The sequence below is a fragment of the Cotesia typhae genome, unplaced genomic scaffold (assembly GCF_013202065.1).
Source record: "Cotesia typhae breed Kobodo isofemale line unplaced genomic scaffold, CoteBio_Ctyphae scaffold_13, whole genome shotgun sequence".
NCBI lineage: Eukaryota > Metazoa > Arthropoda > Insecta > Hymenoptera > Braconidae > Cotesia > Cotesia typhae.
The window spans coordinates 8,734,459-8,754,918 of record NW_027423774.1 but is presented as its reverse complement, the minus strand read 5'-3'; the positions used below and the strand labels follow the sequence as shown (position 1 = coordinate 8,754,918).

Below are 20,460 nucleotides of genomic sequence, written 5' to 3'. Positions count from 1 at the left end.
ATTTTGAATGGGCCAGTATAGTAATGATCTAATTTATTTTTTCTAGGTTCTTTTAACGTATACACGAAGTCTCCTACGTTAAATTTTGCAGGGTGTATATGTTTGTCAAATCGGATTTTTGACTCGTGTTTAGCTTTCGTTAGGTTTTCCGCAGATATTCGTTGAATTTCGGAGATTCGGTTAATCAGGTCGGCTAGATAATCGTTATATGATTCGATTTTACTGAAGTCGGGAAATTGAGTTGGACTACGCGCTTTTCTTCCGTACAAAATTTCATATGGTGTGAATTTCGTAGCCGTATGTACAGTGGTATTATAGTTAAGCATAGCCATTGGGATGTATCGATCCCAGTTACTGAATTTATCTACGTAAGCCCGGAGGTAGTCGACTAAAGGCTGGTGAGATCTCTCCAAGGCTCCGTTAGATTGGGGATAGTAAGAGGAAGTTGTTATTCTTTGGATTTTCAGTGCTTTGGCTAATTGTTGTATTAATTTGCTCGTGAATGAGGTGCCCTTATCTGATAGAATTACGCGAGGGCACCCATAAAGGGCAATATAATGATTTAATAAGGCGTCTGCGACAGTTATTGCTCTGATATCTGGGAGAGGAACTGCTGCAGCTGCTTTGGAGAAATTGTCTTGGATCGTTAGGATGTGTAAGTTACCGTCAGGGGTCATAGGTAGGGGTCCTACCGTGTCTATACTAATTTTTTCGAAAGGTTCAAAGGGTGTATCTGTGATGGACATAGGTTGTTTGGTCTTTATTCGCGTGAGTTCATTTTTCTGACAGATTTCGCAAGCTCGGATATAATTATAGATATTGTCTTTCATTCCTGGCCAGTAATATCTTTCACGAATGCGCCAATAAGTTTTTACTACGCCTTTGTGGCCCCCTATTAAACTGTTATGATTTTCTTCAATTATTTTTGTTCGTAGGGATTCGTCTGGTACCTCGACATTCCCTTCGCACAAAGTAATTGTTAGTGGGCAGTCTCTTAATTCTTGTAGTAAATAAGCTTGGATGTTAAGGTCATCGAACTCATCTCCTTGTTTTGCACAGCGGAGTGAATGAATGTCATGTTTGTGCATCGACTGTCGAAGGTTTCTCAATCCTTCGATCAGGTCGATTGGGTCTCTAGTTTTTCGAAATGTTTTGTCTTAATAAATACCGTGAAGATTTTACAACGACCTAATTTGGTGACAAATACATCCCCTTTTGTAGGTTTTTAGGCATGAAGGTCTTCGGCATTTATAAATTTTAAGTCATGGAGCAGCTTCGCTACAGGTTTTATTATTTCGCAGTCGGCCGCTAAGAAATGTAATAAATGGTCTCGGGCATAAGTGAGCCCATCTCGGCTGATTGCAAATTTTATTTTTATCTCGGGACCTTTTTCAGGTATACTTTCGTCTGAACTAGAGGGTGAAGATATTTTTGGTCGATTACATCGTTCGGCAAAGATATTTTCAGCTTCTTCGAAAGTTGGAGGGTCGAAAGCGATGAAGGGTGGTCCAAATCGGTGTGTCCCTACATCATCCCCCACTGTTTTATTCCCGCATGTTGTTAACTTATTTAGGGTTTTATCAGATTCGTGGGATTTTTCCGAGTTATTATTATCTGGTGGATTGGTTGATTTAATCCCTTGTAGTAAATTATTTATTTGTTCTACCCGTTCTGGTTCGATAGGGGTGTTACTCGTGTTGCACGGTTCAAGTTCGATTATTTCCTGTATTCCCTTGCCGCGTTCGTCTACGATTTGGCGGCTTGCGTGGTCATATTGGATACCCATGGCCGCTAGTTCATCAGGGATGAGGACTCTTCCGAAGATCGGAGTTCGGGGTTCTGGACCGTCTCTTAAATATCCAGTGAATCGGGATTTAATTAGGTTTTGTGGTGTTAGTGAGTTTTTATTCATTTGTTTTTCCTTTTTATCGTGAATGTTGATGACGTTTCTGATGTTAGCAATTTCTGCTGAGGTTGCAGGTTCCGGCTCTACGATGACGGGGTGTTCCGTTTCGCTGAGAATTTCATTTTCTCTTCTTTCCGTATCTTCTGGGCTGATATCGCTGCTTGATTCTGCTTCGAGGTTATTGCTGTTTTCTCTAAGAAACTCGTCGACATTAATTTCAGTTGCAGTATCATCTACGGAATCTTCTTCGCTTCGCCAGAGTGGAGGCATTTTACTTAGCGATTGGCGGATATTTTTCGCAGTATCGGAGTTAGTTCTCTTCATTTTTGCTAATTCTTGGGGGGTATAGTTAAATATTGCTTCTTCTAGGAGCCTTTTCTCTAGAGCTTTTTCTTTGTAAGAATTTTCCGGCGGGGGTCGTTTTTTTATGATTTCGTCGAACATTTTTATTAACTCGATGGTTTTTCGTCTTTGTTTTGGTCGGATGATGTTTTCTCTATTCTTTTCTACTTCTTCGTCCCTCTCTGCTTCGTCGTCCCCCTCTTGTCCCATATCTGGTTGGGTAATCGCGGAGGTCCCGGGAGTTAAGGCTGGCAAGAAAACATCATCGTCCCCCTCTTTTTCGTTTCCGGTTTTCTGCGACTTGGGATCATCTATAGTTAACTCAAGGTTGCTATTTTCGAAATAATTTATTTTGGGAGGGACTCGTGTTTTTCCCATTTCCCTTTTCCTAAGACGAGAAGCGATTGTTTCTCTGACTTCGGGGGCGCTGCTGATTCTTGGTCTGTTTTTCGATCCGAGAGGACGACCAGGGCGCTTGACCCATTGAATCGCTTCTTCATCCGAGAGTATTTTACGAGAGTTTTTATGGTAGTATTCTCCATGATGGGCAGTGCCAAATATTCGTTTTCGGTGGTATTGTTATTTTCGTTTTCTAAGGGCTCGGGGCGACCTTCGGGGTTGTATGAGAGTCCTTCTGCATATTGTTCGGTGATTTTGTGCCGAACTATGACAGTAAATTTGTATTCGCTTAATCTGGACCGCCATTTAGCTTGCCTTTCGGTGACAATCGTGCTGTCCCTTAGCCAGGTGACACAAGGGCTGCTCGTTATTAAAGTAAAGTGTTTTTGGAGATATGGTCGAAATTGTTGGATGGCATAAACTACTGCAAGGCATTGTTTTTCGATGTCAGTGTATCGGGTTTCGGTGTCGTGAAAGACACGTGAAACACATGACACTCTTTTCTCTCCGTCTCCTTTTAAGTCATCGTCCCCTTCTGTCGTCTGCTGACTGAGGATTCCGGATATTCCTGAGTCTGACGCGCTGACAGCGAGGATGAAGGATTTGTTAAAATCTGGGTATTTGAGGAATGAATCTACGCAGAGGGCATTTTTGATATCATCGAATGCCTTTTGTGCTTCCTCGTTCCATATGAAGGGCTTCGTTTTTCGCGTGAGATCTGTTATAGGTTTAGCCCTTTCCGCGAAGTTTTGTATGAATCTTCGGTAATAGTTTGCAAGTCCCATAAATTTCCTGGCTTCCGTATGATTTCTAGGTCTTGGGACATTTTTAAGTGATGAAATCTTTTTAGGGTCTGGTTTTATACCTTCTTTCGTTATTACGTGACCTAAATAATCTACTTCAGGGCAGAGAAATTTACATTTTTCGGGTTGGAGGGTGAGACCAGCTTCTCTCAGTCTATTGAATAATCTTTGAACTCTCACCCCATGTTCTTGTAGGGTTTTTCCATAACTGACTAAGTCATCGATATAAATAAACAATTCTGTCCCTTTTAATCCGCTTAAGGTGGAATCCATCATTCGTTGGAAGATAGATGGAGCGCATTCTAGTCCAAAAGGCATGCAACGATATTCCCAGTGCCCGTCTGGAGTAGAGAATGCCGTTTTTGGTGCGTCCGCGGGGTGCATCGGGATTTGGTGGAAACCCATGGCGAGATCAAACACGCTGAAGAAGTTAGCGTCGCCTAATTGGTCTATATATAGATAATTAGAGGTAAAGGATAGGCGTCCCCTCTAGTGATTTTGTTTAATTGCCTAAAGTCAATAACCATTCTATATTTTTTTATAGAGGGGTCATTTGATTTTTTTGGTACAATCCACAAGGGTGAGTTGTACGGCGAGTTAGATTTTCTGATTATTCCTTGTTTTTCAAGATTTTCGACCTGCCTGGCGATTTCTTCCCGATGTTCTGGGGGAAATCGATATTGTTTTATTCTCACCGGTTCGTTGGTGGTGGTTTCTATCTGGCAGGTGAAATTCTTGGAACGACCTAATTTATCTCCGGGGAGGTGAAATACGTCGTGATTATTTCTAATGAGATTCTGAACTTGTTCTTTTTCTTCCTGATTTAGGTGATCTACAGGTATTTTCTGAAGTAAGATCTTAATACGTTCTTGTTTGTCTATTACACGGTTGGAGTTTTCTATAGAAGAGTCGTCGGATTCATCCCCCTCTGAACTAGGGTTATCGAATTCGAATTCTTCGAGTGTTTGAGGTCCTATATCGATATCTACTGGGTTTGAATTGAGGTTGATGACCATGCACATGGCATACCCGTCATTTACCTTGACAACGGCTTCTCCTCCGAGTACCCCTTTTGGAAGGTTCATTCGGGGGAGGTATCCTTCGTCTTTTTCAAACTCTTGGATTGGTACTGATATTGATACTCTCATTCGAGGTGGTAAGGTGTAGCTGGAAGAAGGCTTTGTTTCGAAGCTAAAGGGTGTCGGTTTCGAAGGGCAGGATAATAAAACTAGGGTTTGGTTATCATAAGAAATTTCCGCCTTTTCAGCTTCGAAAAAGTTGTTTCCTAAAATTCCCACTCCAGGGGATGGTAAATCTTCTAAACAAACTTGAAATTCTACGTCGATATTGAGGATTTTTAAGGTGGCCGTTCCTAACGTTTCGAAAGTGCTATCACTGAGTCCTCGGAATCTCCTAGCTTTTCCGGTGTCGATAATTATTTCGGATTTTAAAGCGGATGCATTGATGAGGCATACATCCCCCCCTGTATCGATGAGGAAGCGCTGATAATTGCCTAGGAGTGAGTTACACGACACGTATATTTTTGGCCCGGTTCCTAGAGCGAGGGCTTTTTGCTCTGGGAATTTTCTTGGGTTAATTATAGGGATGGGTTGTATTGGTTTATTTTTCATTACTAAGGTGTTCCAGTAAAACGAGATGGTTACGCGTTCTCGAATAAAGAATTCATTTCCGAGTATGGCCTTATAACCTCCGGGTGGTTCTGGTACGAGATGGAAGGTAATTTTTGTTCCAAATATTTTTAAGTTTATTGAACCGATTATGGGCATTGAGCTAGTGGCGATGCCTCCTACTACTCCTGTATTTTCGTTGGTACAGAGGACTTCGTTGCATAGTTCTTCGATGCAGAGTAAATTGAGGTCAGAGCCGGTGTCTAGGAGTGCGTTTACCCCTCCATTACGAAATGCTGGGCTTCGTATATGGACCGTGGGGCCTTTTCCGGTCGTTAGACATTTTGGTTTGTCCTTCCCTGGGCTCGTAACTCTCCTGCCGTCATCAATGGCGGGTTCTGCTGAGCAAGTAGTGGTTTTATTTTGTTCGGGTCGGTTCGTTGTTCCAATCTCGGTTGAGTTATCGTTTCGTTCGTTTCTGGGTGGTGTTCTAGGTCTGGCCTCTGGGAGTTTTGGAGGATTGGTCAGGGGTATTGGTTTTGAAAGCCCCGATATGGACCCCTTTGATACTGATGATAGCTGTTGGGGTTCCTCGAAGGTGTGATCGGAGACGGGACGGGCATACTCGCCATTGCCTCCTGTTGACGAGCGCCCGTCCCGTTTAAAGGGTCGTAGGCGTCTCGTCGTTCTCCGTTAGGGCAAAAGGACAATTACAGACTACCGAAGGGTCCCTTTTATGTCGTAATTTGGCTTCTTCGGAATCTTCGTCGTCTTCGAAACGAACCGATCTTTTAGTGGGACTATTTACTCCAGGATGATAACGATTTTGATTAAAATTTTGAAAAGTTCTAGGTTGATAGTAATTTTGATTTCTAGGTGGATATTGGGAGTTTCGTTCGGTTCCGAATGTGAAAGTGGAACCTAAAATCTGTTGTTCCCTCTGATAATTCGGACTGTAGTAGTTTTCTTCATAAGTGTCAGGATATGGGTCTTCATAGTAATCCGTCGGATGTACTGATCTATGAGTGCACGTCTCTGGGACTTGTCTGTGTTCATGGTATGATAAAGTGCGAGGCAATTCGCGATAATTACCTCGGTCGTCGTAGTCACGAGAAGATCTCGGCATCTGTGGATAGTGTCTGTTACCGTCTTGTCCGGTTCGTCTGTGAAATTCTACGGAGGGCGGTAGGGATTCGCCTGGTATGACTCCGTCGTCTCTCATTGCGCGTCTACGGTCTGGTCTTCTGTATGCTTCATTTTCAATGGCCTTGTACATGTCGTTTAGTGTTTCGGCTCTTCTCATTTTACATAAGCATCGTAAAAAGTCTGGTAAGTATTCATAGAAAGTAGTGGCTGCTGTCTTTTCGAAAGTTCGTTTTACTACAGCCCTATCATCTTCGGGAGCATTAAGTTCGATACGCCGGACCATTTCGCTTAACCGAAAATAGAAATCTTCGATATTTTCAGATTCTTTTGGGGCTGCAGCAGCTAGATTTTTCTGCCACGTGGTGTATGGGTCGCCTCTTTTTAACTTTCGCCCTAGGATTAGTAAAATATCTTCAACAGAAGCTAGTTCTGCATGTTCTATTAATCTTTTAGCTCGTCCATATAGTTTTTGTGCTACGCGGCGAGCGAAAAAGCCCTGATTATCAGCTGGAATGCTGGGTAACCAGTTTCTTACTATTCCGTCAAATAATTCGAAATCTTTTATCGCGGTTGGACCTTCTCCGTTAAAATACGGGAGCGCATCATGTAATTCTTTAGCGAGGGTTTGAATTTGGGTATTGAGGTTTTCCTCGTTTATAGAGGTATCAACGCGGAAGGTTCTTCTTTCCATGGCTCTAAACGGGAAATCGTTAGAGCAAGGCACGAAAAACGTTCCGGATTCGTCCTCAAATGGTTCCACGATTTTTATTTGATTAAATCGTCTTAAATTTAGCTATTCTGTGTAAGAGAGGTATTTAAAGAAGGGTTACAAGGGAGGTTTGTTCAAGAGAAGAAAAAGAAAAATTTTGATTTTATCTAATTTAAATCGCGATGTATTTTTATTCGGTCACTAGGTAAGTAGGTCAACAGCTGTAGAGTACAATGACACGAAAGAAAGATTAGTTATCGCGGTGTATGGTTACCGAGTGGCGAGTACGGTAGTGTTCGCAAGGAAGAGTTGATATAAACAATTTTACGATTGAAATAAGAGACGATTTAAATGCCTTTAATCAAACAACAAAAATTTTAACTGATAAAAAAAAATTCCCGTGTTCGACTGAATATTCAATAGTGGTGAATAGTTTAAGGAGGTCAAACAGGAGTTTAAGGGGAATTAATATGTATAATTCGGAAAGATATTAAAAGTAGAAAGGATAAGGTTTAGATTTTCGGATAAATCTATTTGCAATGGGGATTTAGATGTCGTGTAGACGGGTTTAGATGAGCATTGATAGGGTTTTGGGTTTGTCTAAATTTTAGTATTTTTTTTTTTTTTTTTTTTTCGGGATAGCCTTAACGTTTTCTAAGATTTTCGGACCGCCAGCCTGATTGACGACTACCTTATTCGCGGGTTCCGTATCCTCTTCCCAATATTTAGTTTCGATAAGAGGGCGGTGGTATATTCTGCCGTTAACGAAATCGGAATGTATCTTTTTCAGATGGTATGGATAGCCCGACCGTCTACTCTTTCCCATTAACTTTTCTCGAATTCCGGAAACATTTTTATCGATTTTAACCCAACATAGTAAAATTGTTCGAAAATTTTGGATCGTAAAATTATAATTTTATCGATTGATGATAGGGGATTATAGTTTTCTTATAATTAATATGGGTTATTATTACAAGTATACAAATATAAAAATTTGTTTTATACCCTTGTGAGTGTGTAATCTAGAGAAGGTGCTAAATTCAAAGCACCCTTCCCAAGAGTTTTGTGAGAGCTTCTTTCGTAAAAGAAAGTGCTAATTAAAGCACCTTTCTAGTACTAGGAAACTTCTGTGAGAATTTTGTCAGATGAGGTGCTAGGTTCACAGCACACTTCTCTTAAAATGTAGTGTAAAGGTAAGGGATAAAAAATATTTTCAAAATTTCGAAATAAATAGAGTTCAATGTTAGTATTGCTTAGTTAGCAAAAATAATTTCTTTATTTCGCAATACCGAATTAAAATAAATTTTGCTGACAGGAATTGCGACTGCAAATTCCGTTTGGTGTTAATCAACTCTGGCATATACGCGTCAGCGAATTCCTTTTGCGGTAATTTATTGTCTAAAGAATGTACGCTAAGGTTAAAAACCGATTGCGAAACAATATTATTGGAGTTCTATAACTTTTGAAGGAGAATTCCAGGCAAAGAAAAAAAAATTTTCGAAATATAGAATTTAAATTATGTCGAAATATAAGAGAAAATTTTCGTAAGACTCAAAATTCGTTCTAAAATAAAAATTGAAATTACGTCAAGATTGAACAAGATTATAGATTAAATTTACACGGTGAATTTACTTTACTTTACTAAAAAAAATTGAATAACGAACGATAATTGTTAGAGTTTTTAAATTTTCTCAAACGGAAGTTAAATAATTTCGTATTCGAATATCCCACCGCTACCACCAGTGTTCTTTATGTTATGTCCAAGGGCGTTTTTAGAGCGGTAGCGTAAACGGTGGAGGTTTGGACTAACAATTTAAAGAATACACAACGGAGGTTTTAATTCCGTTGTTTTAATTATTTATGTGGGACGTTTTCGAAGTACGAATTTACCACGCCTTCGTTTGAGACTGTTCACGGATTTATTGAGAGTAGATGTACTTACTGTTACGGGAACTTTATTGATGGTCAGATCCGTGATTTTAGGGCAGCTGTTAGTGCCTGTTCCTTGATTGGGCCCTTTGGTTGGTTCTCGCAGCGGATGGAGTAGGGTAGATTTGGGCTGCTTATATTTCGGGCTTCTTACTTTATGAAATGACTTGTTGGAAACTGATTTCACTTTAATTGAGATTTATTTTTATAAACATTAAAACTTACACTTTCACAATTTGAATTTTTTTTAAAGAATTTAATTGTCATATGAAAATTTGAATTTTAATTATTGAAAAATCGCGAATTGTTGGCTTTATTTGGATGTTTGTTAGTGTCTATGCGGTGGATTTTCAAGAGTTAAGTTTTTTTATGTTTTTAAGGGTGTAATTTAAAAGTACAATAGGTTTCTCTTGTTGTTGTTAAATGGACACCAAGAATTTCAATTTCAATTACTAACAAATCACAAATTAGCGGATTTATGGGGTCCTATCTCGCCGTTAATGGGGTGTTTTTTTCAAATCTTATTTTTTTTTGCGTACAAGAGTATATCTGAAAATGAGTTTTCATACTTTTCATTTATTTTCAACGGACACCGAGAAGTAGTATTTTAATTACTAAAAAATCAGAAATTTTCAGCTTAATGGGATCATAATTCGGAGTTTGCGGGGTGGTTTTTTAAATAATAATTTTTTCGATACACAGGAGTTTAATCGATAAGTACAAAAGGTTTCTTTTGTTGATTTTCAATGGGCACCAATAATTTGAATTTTAATTTCTAAGCAATCCCGATTTTTGTGCGTTATCAAGTCATATTTCGGTATCTATGGGGTGTTTTTACAATTTTTTAAATTTGTCTGATGGTCAAAAGTACCACTGATAATTTTGATTGGTATTTTTTTTCTATTTCGAATGCACTGTGAATATTTTAATTTTTCTGTTAAATAATCCCGAAAAACTCGGCTTTATTAGGCTGTATCTTAGTGTCTATGGGGTGGTTTTTGTAATTTTTAATTTTTTTCTGATTGTTATGGGTATAGTTAACTATTAGTCCTAGATTTTTATTTGAAATTTTGAGTAGTCGTCGAAAATTTCTATTTTAATTATTGAAATATCGCACAATTTTTGGCTTTATGGGACTGTATCTTCCTGTCTATGGGGTAGTTTTTTATTTTTAAAAATTTTCTTCACCTACTGTAGTGTCACTGATTATTTTTATTGCTTTTTTTTTTCACTTCAAGTGCACACTGATCATTTGAATTTCATCATTAAATAATCGCAAATTTTTGGCTTTATGGGGCTGTATCTCAGAGTGTATGGGGTACTTTTATAACTTTTCTTTTTTTTTTAATTACAGGGGTATCATTGAATATGACTGTTGGCTTTTTTTTTTTTTCATTTTTCGGTGACACCGAAAATTTGAGTTTTAATTATCAAAAAATCGCACATTTTTTATTTTATGGGGCTGTCTATGGGATGATTTTTCTAATATTAATTTTTTTTTATTTACAGGAGTATCATTGATCATTATTATTGCATGCGGGCATCCCGCTATAACTGAGCAATGATATCACACGTGTGCAAGCGAGCACGCACTCATTGCCTGTCGCGCTTCCACTCGCTCGCTCTTGCGCCTACCGTTCTGCCGCTAAACCGCGCTCCTCATTGGTCTATTTTCATAAATTTGTAGTAATTTTTCTATGGGTCTGATCGAAAAATGGTAAAGGACTTTTCTATTCAGAATCCAATTTTCTACCACACCCTGTCCGGTGGCTCACGACTTCTGAGACACCTTGTATATATATATATATATATATATATATATATATATATATATATATATATATATATATATATATATATATATATATATATATATATATATATATATATATATATATATATATATATATATATATATATATATATATATATATATATATATATATATATATATATATATATATATATATATATATATATATATATATATATATATATATATATATATATATATATATATATATATATATATATATATATATATATATATATATATATATATATATATATATATATATATATATATATATATATACACGTGTGTGTGTGTGTGTGTGTGTGTGTGTGTGTGTGTGTGTGTGTGTGTGTGTGTGTGTGTGTGTGTGTGTGTGTGTGTGTGTGTGTGTGTGTGTGTGTGTGTGTGTGTGTATGTAAACCGCTTCTAACTTTGAAGCAGCTTGACCGATCGGAACCAACTTAGTGGCGATCCAAGGATTATCAAAACCCGTAAAATTCCTAATATTTAAACTAATTCAGTTTGCTACATTTTGAGTAATCTAAAAAACAAAATTTTTCAAAAATTGTTTTTTTGGAATAACTTTTGAACGGCTTTACCAATCGATTCCAAAAACTTATCAGCTCTTAATCTTAAAAAAAAAACACGTCGATCACCGTTGGACCGGTCGAAATCGGTTGATTCGTTCGTGAGATTAGATTAGATTAGATTACTTTATTTATGTCAAGGGCTATTGGCCAAATGGCAATATTATGATACAAATAAAAATTACATGTTAATAAATTACATCATTGATATTACAAAAATTAATGTTAGAAGTACTGAAAAGATAATGTTACAATTCATTTGATAATGGTTTCCTGATTATCCTTGTCCGCTGTTCTAAGGAAGCAATTCAACTTCTCCACACAGTTTACGAACTTGTGGTTTTCCCCGCCACATGTATAGTAGCACTTGTTGCTTCTGTCAGGTCCCGTATAGTTACGCGTTTGGTACCTAAAACCAAGATATTTAAAGCAACGGATTACTTTCGCAACTGGGAGAATGCAGCAGTTAACCCATCTAATCTTAATACGGGCCATTGGCCTCGTGGTGTAACTTTTGTCAAGTTGACACGTTTGATTTACTGGTAATTAGAGAAGTCGCGGTTGAGTGCTTCCCGGATATCACCTTTGGTAGACACTCTATCCAGGTCGAGGATCTCGATCGTTGTTGTATGAGTGAGTGCCTTGGCCGTAGCAACATTAGCAGTAGCTGACTTTACCGCGTCGGTAAAAGCTCGCTGTCTTCAGTCTATCGAGCCATTTCGAGGATAACGCTCTCGTGCTTCGTACGTTTTATAGACTTTTTGTCTCCATCAGTCTCTACAGACACTAATTCCTTTCAGGAGATCTGGCTATCCCTTAGTTGGACTACGACGGTTTTAATTTCTGTCTCCTTTTTACTCGGTTTCTTAAAACCATCCTTGCTTGCTAAGTCTTCCAATTAAACGGTGAACCCGCTGGTTCGTGTTCTCTTTCTTTCTACTTCTTATTTGGAGCTACTATGGCTAAAGCAGAACTTGAGTTTTGACCAGGGAATATCGAAGAAATGATACACCGAAAGAAATTTTTTTTTTTAATTATCGTTAAATTCACAATTATCGTAGGACAAATGGCATGACCTAATCATTTGTTGATTCGTGAGATAACTTTTTTTCGACAAATTTTACCATAGTCTAGCGTAAATTTTATTCGGTTCTTGGTAAATTTTATGGATTCATTCACAAAATAAATGAATGTTTCCGTAATTTCAATTCTAAAAATGGTAACAAAGAAAAAAGCCGCATTGCGTCCCACGATTGCAGTGAATTTACCGATCATTTTTAAAGAAAAGTTTTACCCTTAAGACAAAAATCCGCGAAAAGAGCGACTTTCCTGAATAATCGATACCTTTCGAATACTTTGTTAAAATAATATCAAAATTCACCTGTAACGGTTTTCTATTGGATACTAAAACATATCAAACAATTGAAGTAGTGGAAAATAAACGTTATTTAAATCTGTTGGAAGTTTTAATTAATGTAACTACAATTTTTTTTTCTTCTTGCCCAGCTTGGCTTCAGTCCAAGAACAAAGATTGCCAATCATAATAAATGCCGATTCTGAGGAACCATCTAATAATGCATCTAATCTAAATCAACAATCCAAGGTAATTATTATCTCACTATTTATTAATATTACTTCTATTTACAGTTAGAATTGATTGTATTAGTTTATAACATATTCCTAATTTTATTACAAGTATGTGATAAATCTATAAAGAAAAGTGATATATATTGTAACCAAATAAATATCTATATTTATTATAACCAAACTTTGACGGGGGGTGTACGGGAACTTAACTGAACTTAATTCTACAATAAAAACCTGGATTATAATTCGGTATCCTTACGATTCTCGGTCTCTGGTCTCATCAACAGTAGGGCGTGTTATGTCCAAGGGCGTTTTTAGAGCGGTAGCATAAACGGTGGAAGTTTGGACTATCGATTCAAAGAATACGCAACGAAGGTTTTAGTTCCGTTGTTTTAATTATTTATGTGGGACGTTTTCGACGTACGAACTTACCACGCCTTCGTTTGAGACTGACGGATTTTGATGTAGATAGATGTACTTACTACTTGTTGGATTATTTCTTATCACTGTATCCGTTATTCCAGGGGCTGCTTTTAGCGCCTCTTCTTTGATTGGGCCTTCCGGTCGGTTCTTGCAGCAGATAGAGTAGGATGGATTGGGGCTGCTTATCTTAAGGGCTTCTTATTCTATGAATGAGAATAGCTGAATTTTCTTCTAGGTTTGAGATTTATTTATAAACACTAAAACTTACACCTTCACAATTGTATTTTTATCGTAAGTTATGTTAATGAATTTTAATCATTTGAGCTAACGGCCTCCAGTCCCCCGTAGGGTAAAGTGCGCAAATTTAGCTTTAGGAATATTTTAAATAAACTTAATGGTTGGATTCTCGCCTAAGTGCAGAGAAAATTAGAACTTTGAGAATACGACTCTTTATGATTATTTTCATCAACAGATTCGGTAGAATCTGGCGCCAAGTTCCGTTCAAAAATTCCGTTGTAAGCGGAGCGCCAGACTACCGGCTGTGTTTACTGTAAGCATCACGTTTTTTAGAGATTGCAAATTTATTTTTAATTCTACGGTCCTTTTTTTCCTTAAATTTGTATTATAACGGTAGTTCATACCTTATTTTCCTGATATTAATTGATTATATGCAATTATAACAATTAATCTGCTTAATATTATTAAATTTAATCAGCACAAACTATAGCAACGCAAAATTTTCGATCCTGACTGTTTTTCAATGGGCAAAGTGATCTGCCACAGACTAAATAATTCGAGAATGCATAGTAATCCTTCGATAGATGGGAAACTATAGTTAAAAAAAGATATTTCGCAGCTTGGATCTACACTCGCCAGGATGCACTGAAATTCTTTCTACATATACTGTAGCTTCAAGTAAACTCCAATCTTGAAGGGACTCACACACATATGTTCTAATTAACTACGGTGATTCGCTTACAATTAACTTCTTATTTAATTGCTTTTATTTACTTTAAACTTTTAGCGAGAAAGTATTAATAAATTCAAATTGAATGTGCCTAAAGGTACAGCAAATGAACAATACGGCTCCGGATGTGTACGGAGCAATATAAATTCCCGGGAAATTCAAATTTTACTCGAAAAACTTCGCATGTATACGGAGCCGTATAATAATAATAATAATAGTAACGATAATACTGAAAATAATAATAATGGTAATACTAAATTAATGACAAAAATAATAGGAATAAAAATATTTATCTCTATTATTATCATGATTGTTATTAAATCATTAATCATTGAATTATTAAATTCAAATTTACAATTTTCTTAATTATAAAAAATTTCAAAGTTACTTAATTTTCTTTTAAAATTTATCTGAAATGGAAAGCTTCTAATTGATAATTTAGTTCATCAATATAAACTATTCTTCATATCATACTTATATTTTTTCGTGAAATAAGTTTATATTTTATTTTGAATGATAAGTATTCTTCTTATCACAGAAATAAAAAATTATTTTTTTATTACAAAAATATAAAAATTAAAAAATTAAATTCATCTTTTCATTTTTCAATAGCAACAGTGCTAGGGAGAAATTTTTTTATGAAAAAATGATTTATTTTTATAAATCAGAATTATTTCGATTCAGACAACGTTGAATATAACTGTTTAAATTAAATTTTTTTATTCAAAAATCTCTGCATAGAAACACTTCTTAACTAAAAATCTAATTTCCAATGTTTCATATTTTTAGACTACACTTAAAAATCAGTGTGATATTTTTAGTCGCTTTCAGATGTCACTACCTACGTTGTCATCCACAGATTCGGTAGAATCTGGCGCCAAGTTCCGTTCTAAAATTCCGTTGTAAACGGAGCGCCAGACTACCGACTGTGTTTACTGTAAGCAGAATGGTATTTCGAGGTTGCAAAATTTTATTTAATTATATGGTAATCCTTTTTCCAAAATTATATATCATAAAAGTAAGTCATACTCTATTTTACTGATATTAATTAATTATAATCAATTATAACATTTAATTCACTTAAAATTATTAAATTTTATCAGCACAAACTATAGTAAGCCCAGAAATTTCGATCCTGACTTTTTTTTCATGGAGAAAAGTCACCGCCACAGACTAGATAAAATAAAAATGTGTAGTAATCTTACTATAGATACGCAACTACACTGAAAAAAGTTAATTCACAACTTGCATCTACAACCACCCACCAGAGTGCACTGGAATTATTTCTACATAAACTGTAGATTCGACAGGATAGCTCACTGAAGTTAGAACCCCAAATTTTTTTCTTTTAATTTTTGATTTTTTTTTCTATCACGTTTTCAGCTTTTCGTTTGTTCTTTATTATTCACTCTCAACATTTGATCGTTCTCCATTTATTTATTTTAAAAAGAATTTATTAATAATGTACCTTTAAGTTAGCTCCCCTGTCGCATTTTTTAATATTTTGGTAGCAATTTGGGTCATCAAGCCTCTATTTTTGATTGTTCATGTATATTTAACATTTGTTCCTACTTCACATTTTTTATTTGTTGTTTAATTAACATTTTTAATTAGCTTTATGTATGCATTCTAAATATTTGCACTGCGCATGCGTCAACTTTACGTATATAGACTTTTAACGCGGTCTTTTGAAAATTATAGTGACAAGCACATCTCATGTGTAAAAAATTAAAAAATTTACGAGTGTAATTTTTTAGGAATTACTATTTAATTAATTCAAATAATTAAAAAAAAATTGTTAGACGTCAGCCAATATCAATGTCATTAAGTAAATAAATAAATAACTAATAAATATTCATTTCATTCTAAATTTTTTAAAAATATCGAGAGAATTGTTAATCAATGCATGGACATTTTTTTTTTATTTTCATTAATTCTATTTTCATGAATACTACGAAGTATTAAAAAAAAAAAAAAAAAAAAATCCATAACAATTAACAAAAAATTTCAATACTTTATTAAAATAAAACTTATTATAAAATTATTAAAAACTACACGTTGCCCTTTTATCCTGTGACCTCTATAATTGAAATTACAAGAAAAATACACTTACTCTAATCACTGTGCTGGTCAATATAATTTTCAAAAGTCCGCGCTGAAAGTCTAAACGTAAAGTTGACGCATGCGCAGTGCAAATATTTAGAATACAAATATTCAGCTTATTAAAAATGTTAATTAAACAAGAAATAACCAATTTGAAGTTGGAACAAAGGTTTTTTGTACATGAACAATCATAATCAGAGGTTATTCCCATTGGATAGTGTACCATTCTATGATTTTGTGGTCGTTGGCGATAGGTTGCATTGATATCCAATCAAGTGGATTTCAAATAATTGTAATCTTTAGGTGAAAAGTCTTACAAATATGCCCATGGTGTATTGTGTCATTTACTTACAACAATGTCATAATAACAATAACACTAATAATAAAAATTATGAGACTGAAATTAATTATATCGGTAATACCAAATTGAGGTTAAAAATATCATTATCATTATTATTACTGAATTAATTACTGTTATTATTAAATTAATGTGTATTAGAGTATTAAATCCAAATCAACAACTTTTTTAATTCAAAAAAATGTTAAAATTTTTACTGTATATAAATAAAAATGTAAAATCCCTATTAATAAGATAGTTAATCGCTTTTTACCGCGATGTTTACGCGGATCAGTCACGTTAAGTTTTTTAATACTACTAGCTACTATGAGAGAAACAGAATTTCAATATTTTTATTAGGATTTAATTATCAAAATTAACGAATAAACAACCTATCATATTAGAATAGCTTTGCCTGCATTAATTTAATCATTTATGAATTTTTAATTTTGCGCGGGAAAAATTTAATTTTGAAATTAAGAATGTTAAAATACTTTATAAATACAAAATTTCTAGAACAAACTATCAAACAACTTCATATGTGGATGGTTTTCAAACCTATTATTTCTATTGAATTTCATTTATTAACTAGACTAAATACACAACAGGCTAAAGATTGTTTGAGTTTTACTTTCTTCCTTCAGGCCAGCAGTTCAAGATTTAGGCAATTCTCATTGGATAGTGTACACATTCTACGACTTTGTAGTCGTTGCCTGTAGGTGGCATTGTTATTCAATCGAGCGGATTTCAAATACAGTCAAAACCGTTTACAGCGACTTCGCTTAAAGCGACCTGCCGGTTATTACGACGAAATTTTCAAGTCCCGTCTCTATTACATATAAAACACTCAAGCTGAAAACTGCTTATAACAACATTGCTTATAGCGACAAATCGTTTATAGCAACTGAATTCACAGTACTCATAGTAGTAAACTCATAGCAAAATGCATCGGTTATAGCGTCTGACAAATACTTCCATTCATTTTGCAGTAAATATACTTATGATGTCATCAAATTCTTTTGCAGCTTTAAATTAATGAGGATCACAATTTTCGTTTTAGTTAAAGATCTTACAAGTTGTAGAAAACACTTTCGTTCTTTGGCAAAATAATTCTTTGACAACGTCAAAAAGAAAACGGAAAGTCTTCGACATAAATGAAAAATCTCACATATTTTGGCGATTAGAAAACGGTGAAACAAATAGTAATATTGCAAAAGAATGCAATGTTTCACATTCAACAATCTCTACAATTTGGAAAAATAGAGACAAAATCAAATCTCTGTTTGAAAAAAACAACGTCAAGATTAAACGCGCTAGGACAACTGGACATGAAGACATAGACCAAGCATTATTAACGTGGTTTAAGCACCAGCGATCAAATAACGTGCCAATTAGTGGTCCTATTTTGCAGGAGAAAGCCAATGATTTCGCACGACAGCTAGGAAAACAAACTTTTAATGGTTCCCCTTGTGGAAATAATTCTCTGAAAAAACTCTTGACAAGTCTTTATAACTCTGAATAAGACTTATCGAAATTCTTCACATCCCTAACTAAGTGAAGGAAAGACTTAATAAGTCTTCAAAACTCTGCAATACTCTTCAAAAGTCAAATTTTCCCTGCAATTTCGGAATTTCTCAAAGAGTTATTAAGACTTGATAAGACTTGTTCAGTTTTACAGGAAAAGAAGAAAATATTTCTTTTCAAAAAAATTACGTATCAGAATTAAATAAAACTATAAAAAGAATTAATGCATGTTTTAAAAAAATTTTTTTAAATAATATTTTCATCACGAAAATACTTTGATGGGCATCGAATCACTCATAGTTGAGCAAGTCAAAACATCAACAGCAAATGAAGTGCACTTGCTATTGGAAACAGATATTACTCAAAGAGTAAATCAATCGGTATTTAATTTGGACTATCAAATATTAAAGTCAACTATCTAGGTAGGAAAGAATTTTCTAACCACATGCCACCTATTAGAAACTAAGAACACTCAAAGATTCTAACTGTAAATTCGTAAACTAAAATATGTTAGGTATCAATTAATTTCAGCAGATAGCGTGTGGATAGAAAATTCTTTCCTACCTAGAAAGTTGACTTTAATATTTGATAGTCCAAATTAAATACCGATTGGATTTACTCTTTGAGTAGTATCTGTTTCCAACATCAAGTGCACTTCATTTGCTGTTGATGTTTTGACTTGCTCAACTATGAGTGATGATTCGATGCCCATCAAAGTATTTTCGTGATGAAAATATTATTTAAAAAAATTGTTTAAAACATGCATTACTTCTTTTTTATAGTTTTATTTAATTCTGATAAGTAATTTTTTTGAAAAGAAATATTTTCGTCTTTTCCTGTAAAACTGAACAAGTCTTATCAAGTCTTAATAACTCTTTGAGAAATTCCGAAATTGCAGGGAAAATTTGACTTTTGAAGAGTATTGCAGAGTTTTGAAGACTTATTAAGTCTTTCGTTTACTTAGTTAGGGATGTGAAGACTTTCGAAAAGTCTTATTCAGAGTTATAAAGACTTTTCAAGAGTTTTTTCAGAGAATTATTTCCACAAGGGTCTTCATCGTGGATACAACGATTTAGGCATCGTCATAACATTGTCAGTGGTAAAATTCGTGGTGAAGCGGCTGATGTGCCAAGTGGAACAAAAGAAGAGTGGTTATCACATAAGTGGCCTGTTTTATGTGAAGGTTACAAACCGGAAGATATCTTCAACGCAGACGAGTTAGGATTGTTTTATAGTATGACTCCGGATAGAACACTAAAGTTTAAAGCTGAAAAATGTACTGGTGGGAAATTGGCAAAGACAAGAATAACAGTGATGGTTAGGGTGGGTCAAAAAAATCAACTATTTTTTTTTTACAATTAATACGGAAAAATGGGTTACTAGGCACCTTAAAAAAAATTCTCACCAAATATGAACTCTTAATTTTAATAGGAAGATCCTCCGCGTCGCAGTTTTTCATTTTTTTCTCAGTCCAATAGAAAAAAATTCATTCCTCATCATTAATTGGTCGTACAGAAAAAATTTTTATAAGAATTTTGTAGGAAATTTAATGCTCTACAAAAAAGGTATCTTATGTTTTTTCCGTAAACCTCACAGTTTCACTGATATTGAAGATTTAAGAATGATTATTTTAAGTCAAATGTCACTTTTGTTTATGAATTTTATAACTCGACAAGAAATGGCTATTAATGAATGGGCAATAGAAATTTTTATAGCAAATTAACTGCTCTATAAAAATGGTATCTTATGTTTTGGCGATTAAATTAATCGTTCAAAAGATATTCATCATCAAACTTTCATGTATATCGATTTTAAGAGTTTTTGATTAAATAATCGAAAAATTTCAATTTAATCTATCAGGTTTGAGAAAATTTCATTTTTTGTCTTTAATGTAAGTATTATTTGAATTTTGTTTTCAAAATTTTTATTCAATAATTCCAAACTTTTTATTTTTCATCATTAGAAATCACGATCACTATACAAAAAAAAGTTAAATACAAAAAAATACCAAGAAACCGTCATAATGTTGAAAAAATTGAAAAAAATTTGTTGAAAATTTAAAAATTAAGAAAAAATTTTTTTATCGTACTTGGCGCGCGTCATTGAGTACCCCAAATTTTTTCAGGATACATGAAGATCCTTTTAATGTTTCAACATTTATGAGTAAGTCAACCTATAAAATGCATAAATGTAATTAATGAAATATTATTTTATGATACGTTTAACAAAAGTTAGGTAAAATCAACATGGCATACGTATTTTATTTGAAATTTTT

General features: G+C 34.6%; 1 protein-coding gene across 6 annotated transcripts in view; it reads left to right on the top strand.

Moving 5' to 3' along the window:
• Positions 1-20,460, top strand: part of LOC141534860 (coiled-coil domain-containing protein AGAP005037) — a 651,729-nt gene that overhangs the window by 523,788 nt on the left and 107,481 nt on the right. For all 6 annotated transcript variants that reach the window (XM_074254459.1, XM_074254463.1, XM_074254462.1 and 3 more), the window contains one exon: positions 12,751-12,847. In XM_074254459.1, coding sequence (XP_074110560.1) covers positions 12,751-12,847 — 97 coding nt within the window. The remainder of the gene's footprint in view (positions 1-12,750; positions 12,848-20,460) is intronic.